A 6,000-nucleotide genomic window follows, 5' to 3' on the forward strand; every position below is an offset into this window, starting at 1 on the left:
AAGCGTTCCCTGAATTGCATATCAGTGTTCACTCCAATGTAGTCTTTGCATTCGAGTCGGGGAACCCTGCGTCAAAACACAAAATGGCGACAGGAAAATGTTTCAACAACATGTTCCTGAAAGAATAAACCTGCAGGTTTTGTATGTCTCTGAACAAATCGGCAAAATGGAAGACCATTAACAAGTTGTCAACATATCCCGTTTTGACAAGGAGTCTCATGCATTTGGAGACTCCCCCGCTCATCCTGCCCCCTCTCTACCTGGTCAGACAGGGACTCGTTTTTAAACAAACCTCCCGACCACATCCAGTTTTTAAGGGAAAGTTTTTTTTTTTTTTTTATTCCCAGCATAGTATCCCAGGAGACCATGGTTTCTTAAGATTCAACCATCATCATCTGGTGTTGTAGTTTAAGTTGCGTCCTTTAGAAAGAGCAGCATCTGGGCAAAAGAGGAGTCGCGTATCTGTGCAAGGGTTATGTGGGGTGTCTTTCGAGCAGTCAGTGTGAGGGCATTTTAAGGAATTTTAAGTTTGTTCCAGGTTTCCATGATAAGTCGTCTACACTCCACAAAAGACAGTGTGGGATTCTTAATGCCCCCAGTGCTGGCAGACATGTCCTTCGGCTTCATGTCCATCTGAGGGACGGCACACACATTGATGCCCCACTCCACATGTGAAGAGCTAGTTAGAGTAGGCTACCTCGTTTATGGCTGGTGTCGAGATTTGAACCCAGGCTGTACAGCTCAAAAGCAAGTGCTCATACCTCTAGGCCATCCTGTAAGCCCAATAGTCAATAGCAAAGGTCATCAGTCAATGCACTTGTGGCTACGACACGTTTTATAGGAGTAGTACGTATATTGTGTGCCATAAAGTTTTGCTGGAAAGTATTTTTGACTATTTGATGCTATAATTATAATACTCAGTTTGTACCAATCCACATTATTTGTTTTTATGTGCCTTGAGTGTCACGTATGAATAGCAGGTAATGCCCATTTACAGGAGAGTTGTGATACTCCCATGTCCAAGTTGCAATCAAATGTAATTTTTTATGGTAAATTTGTGCCACTTATCCTGACTGTCACAAGCTGTTTGTAAATGCATGGTAGTTACATGTAACTCAGACATATCCAAATATAATTGTAAAATATCCGAACAAATAAAGCTTCAACATTTGGTCTTCTCGTTCGTTCACTCCAACACGCGAAGGAAGAAAAAAAACAATTAAAACTCCTGGTCAACTTTTCTGGTAACTTGACAGGTGCACGACAAGCGCACAAAAAGGCAATAAACGTTACAAGAAGTCCCATGACTCAAATAATCTAGTTGAATGAGAGATTTTCTAAAGAAATACAAATTACATTTACAGAAATGTCGTATGCGTTGACGTCGGGTGTGCATATGCGTCCTCGGCAACGCGGAAAAAGAACGTCGATGTTGACCACACCACCAAACCACAGTGTATGGAGCTTGGCTGTTTGTGAGATTCTGCTTCATCTCTTGGTTTTCATCATTTAACGCACTTTCATGAATTAGCTGACAAAGTTCCGAGAAACAAAACAAAACGAGTCTTCTCTGGCTCACTACGAAATCCTTCCAGTTTTCTCTAGCTAACTTTTACGCTGCAAATACCTGAGATAATGAAGGTGTGCTTCTGTTACACATTTATCCTGCAAGTATACGTGAATCATATATTGCGCAGAAACACTTCCCCCTCCTCAGCACCTGACTCTCTCTGACTCTCTCTCTCTCCTACTCTCTCCCTCTCCTCCTCTCTCCCTCTCCTCCTCTCTCACTCTCTCTCTCCTACTCTCTCTCCCTCTCCTCCTCTCTCTCTCCCTCTCCTCCTCTCTCACTCTCCCTCCTACTCTCTCTCTCTCCTACTCTCTCTCTCCTACTCTCTCACTCTCTCTCCTACTCTCTCTCTCTCCTACTCTCTCACTCTCTCTCCTACTCTCTCTCTCTCCTACTGTCTCTCACTCCTACTCTCTCTCTCCTACTCTCTCTCTCCCTCTCCTACTCTCTCACTCTCTCTCCTACTCTCTCTCCTACTCTCTCACTCTCTCTCCTACTCTCTCTCTCTCCTACTCTCTCTCTCCTACTCTCTCTCTCTCTCATACTCTCTCTCTCCTACTCTCTCTCTCTCTCCTACTCTCTCTCTGACTCTCTCTCTGTTTCTCTATCTCCCTCTCTCTTTGTCTCCTTCTCTCTCTCTCTCTCTGTCTCTCTCTCTCTCTCTCTCTCATATCACTCTCTCTCCCGCTCTCTCCCTCTCTCTCTCCCTCTCTCTCCCTCTCTCTCCCTCTCTCTCTCTCTGTCTCTCTCTCTCTCTCACTCTCTCTCCCTCTCTCCCTCCCTCTCTCCCTCTCTCTCTCCCTCTCTCTCCCTCTCTCTCTCTCCCTCTCTCTCTCTCTCTCTCTCTGACTCTGTCTCTGTCTCTCTCTCTCTGACTCTCTGACTCGCCCTCTCTATCTCCAAACTCCAACGTCCCCCAACCCTCCATAAACTCTATCCCTCCCTGTACACCCCTCCTCCTTCTCCCTAACCCTATTCCTGCAGCGCTATCGTGTGAAATTATACTCCAGCCATTCCACAAGGCACTCCAAACATACCGCATCGGTAGTATTTATTGCATGTTATTTCAAACTGCATTCTTACACAACCTTTATATATATACGCGGCGTTAATTTCATTAAAAACCTCGTATTTGGTGCACTTTGTTGCTTGGAGCAAATGGCAACGATGCGTCGACGAGGGAAATGTGGTGATATGTATAAAGTCCTGGTAGTATACTTTGCGGAAGGTTCTATCGCATTGTCCATGAATACATTGGTGGAGCTGGAGGTGGGTGTTGGGATATCGAAGAGCGGTGCTTCTCCATGCAAAACGCGCTTGTGAAACGTATCAACGCAGTTAAAGCACCACAACGTTCGACCAAGGCGATGAGGTTCTTTTCATCCCCCAAGCAGCCGTGTGCTGGGAAGAAACGCTCATGCAGGTGCGAGCAAAGGAAAAGATAATAAAAGGAATATAACCATGGAAGGCACTTGGCTAGTGACAACATGAGGCTACAGTACGCATTATTCATGGAAGTGGAGTTACGCGCCCTGCGACTCGTGGACGTCCCACGGACCCGCTCTCCCTCCAGCTCCACTTCTTGGAATGGTCGCGCTGCACACTCCTCAAATACTCCTCAAGTCCGCCCGACAGGTCAGGGTCAGGCCGTGCACGGCCGGCATGCAGGATCGGAAAGACGCACGGCGGCGCCGAGATGCACGGGTGGCCGGCGGGGACGCGCGGCATGAGCGCAGTGGGACGGAATGGATGGCTGCGCGGGAGGAGGAACGGGAGTAGGACAGAGGAGGTATATAGGTAGAAGACTCACAGGAAGAACTCCGGTGACGAAGGGCTGTCGCTGCCGCTTGACCCATTGCCTCTGTAGCCCGAGTTGACGGGGCCGACCGGTCCGGCACCCACCGCAAGTCTCTCGTACTTCTCCTTGTAGGCATCGCGTTCCCGTGCCAGGTGCGCCAGTTCTTGCTTCAGGTGCTCCACTTGCCGTTGCAGCTCTGTTTTCTCGTGTTCGAGCAGGTGCCGCTGCTGTACACGTTTGAAGCGACACGATTGTGCGTATCCGCGGTTCTTGAGTGTGCGCCGCTTCTGCTTGAGGCGGATCACCTCCTCCTTGCTAAAGCCCCGCAGTTGCCGGTTGAGCTCCCGCACGGTCATGGACACCAGTTGGTCGTCGGTGAAGCGATCGTCCAGGAGCAGGTGGTGTCCCGTCGTGCCTGGCGCCTGGTGGCTTGATTCGGGTCCCAAGTCATCGCGACCACCGTTTACCACACCGGGATAGTGTGGGACGGCTCCACGGTAACAGTCAAATCCTTGACTCTGCGCGACGTGCGCACAACTGATAAGAGCCTCGACGGCATCCTCGGGGGTGAGGTTGAGCGCCTCAGGATTGAGGTGCTGAGAGTGGTGATGCGGCGGTTGGTGGTGGTGGTGGTGGTGTTGCTGTTGCTGCTGTTGCTGAAAATGGGACATCCAGTACAGGTCCTCCAGGTTTGCTCGATGGGTGCTGGGACTCGGGGCGCTGAAAGTAGGTGACGGCGGCACAGAGCTGCACGGGGTGCTGAGAGGAGAGGACGAGAGAGAACCTTCGATGCGACTGCAACCACGACCAAGGTTCAGAGCTAGCGGTTCCTTCTTAACGTCTAGTTTCATAAGATCAAACTCATTCACGTAGTCCATGACCAGCGGGTTAGGCAAGTCAACGGAATTGAGGGCCAGTGCCGTTGACATACTCACTGCGGCGACCCCCTGCGCTGCGGAGACCCAGGTGGAGGCGTTGACGCGAACGACTCAGATCTCCTCCGTGAAGAGCCGGCCCAGTGGTGCGCACACCGCGAGCGCGTCTCGATTCTGGAAGTGAACAAGGGACTGCCTAGGCCAGCCAGCTCCCATCCCCAGCCGCAATCCAGAATCGGGGCTCACCCTCCCGCCCACGCGCCCCCAGCGCCCACTGCTTGGCTCACTGTAGCCCCGCGGGCGGGTCGCCAGCTCTCTGCATCCTCCACCCGCGGAGGTTCACTATTTATGATCCCTGACAAGCTCTGCGGGCGGGGGATCCGCTGGTACTGTCGGCCAATCCGACGTTGGGAATCACCTCATTTGCATGAGAGCACCGGACGCGGGGCAAGAGCGACTCTGCGCGGTGGTGAGGCCGGCGTGTGCTGTCTGTTCGTGTTAGACGTTCCCTATTTGCTGTGCTCATGCTGCAGTGGCTCTTTGAGAAGAACCCGCTCCATGTTCAGGACATCGACAGAAGCTAAATTGTGTGCTGTCTGCATGCATTTCCTGCTGGTAGGGTCGCACACACAAGGACGTTAACCGTAGATGTCCTCCAGTGGGACGAATGAGAAATTTGCCACTTTGTGATGGATACGATACTAATGGATTCAAATTGAATTGTCACAAATATACATCCATCCACACACACACACAACCATCCATCTATGCACATAGACATACATGCATTGCGTGTGTGTGTGTGTGTGTGTGTGTGTGTGTGTGTGTGTGTGTGTGTGTGTGTGTGTGTGTGTGTGTGTGTGTGTGTGTGTGTGTGTGTATGACCAGAAAGACAGTATTGAGGTATTACGCCTCTGAGCTGTCTCACACAGGTCTGAATTCCGACCCGCGATAAACCTTCAGCTTGGTGTTTTCGGTGCGGAGCGATACATCATTGTGTGTGCCGCCTGTCGGCGATGAGGGAATTGGTGGTTGTTAAATATCCCACGGCGTCTTTCGTGAAGAGTTGGCGAGTTATCACCAGCATCCTGAAAAAACTACAAATTGCTTCCACAGTCGAACGTTAGGCCTCGCTGTTTTATGAAATGCCAAAACCACCCTCCCCCCCCCCCCCCCCCACCTTCCCCCCCCCCCCAACGGAGTGGTAATAATTCCAGCCATTTAAAATGAAGATATATACTGTATATATATATAATGTGTGTGTGCGTGTGCACGCACGAAAACTTCAAATTGTCCAGCAAGGCCAAGTCTGATTACAGTTTGTCCCAAAAATAATTTTCAGGTCTACAGTGTGACACAGAAAACATATCACTCAGTGGAAATATCAGTACTTTTAAATTGCCTACCAAAGGTGGGCCAATGCTAGTATATACTTGTAATAGATATTTGTATTCATGGTATGCGAGTATATACTTGTAATATATATTTGTATTCATGGTATGCGAGTATATACTTGTAATATATATTTGTATTTATGGTATGCCAGTATATACTTGTAATATATATTTGTATTTATGGTATGGCCGTATATACTTGTAATATATATTTGTATTCATGGTATGCTAGTATATACTTGTAATATATATTTGTATTCATGGTATGCTTGTATATACTTGTAATATATATTTGTATTTATGGTATGCTAGTATATACTTGTAATATATATTTGTATTCATGGTATGCTAGTATATACTTGT

The 6,000-nt window shown here is 48.8% G+C and overlaps 1 protein-coding gene across 1 annotated transcript in view; it reads right to left on the minus strand.

The window, feature by feature from the left end:
* Positions 1 to 4,557, minus strand: part of LOC137435424 (transcription factor Maf-like) — a 72,346-nt gene extending 67,789 nt beyond the window's left edge. The window contains exon 1 of the mRNA XM_068129201.2: positions 3,381 to 4,557. Within this exon, the coding sequence (XP_067985302.1) occupies positions 3,381 to 4,297 (917 nt within the window). The 5' untranslated portion in view covers positions 4,298 to 4,557. The remainder of the gene's footprint in view (positions 1 to 3,380) is intronic.
* Positions 4,558 to 6,000: the final 1,443 nt, after the last annotated feature.

This window comes from Myxine glutinosa, chromosome 9 (genome assembly GCF_964187855.1).
Source record: "Myxine glutinosa chromosome 9, kmMyxGlut1.1, whole genome shotgun sequence".
Taxonomy (NCBI): domain Eukaryota; kingdom Metazoa; phylum Chordata; class Myxini; order Myxiniformes; family Myxinidae; genus Myxine; species Myxine glutinosa.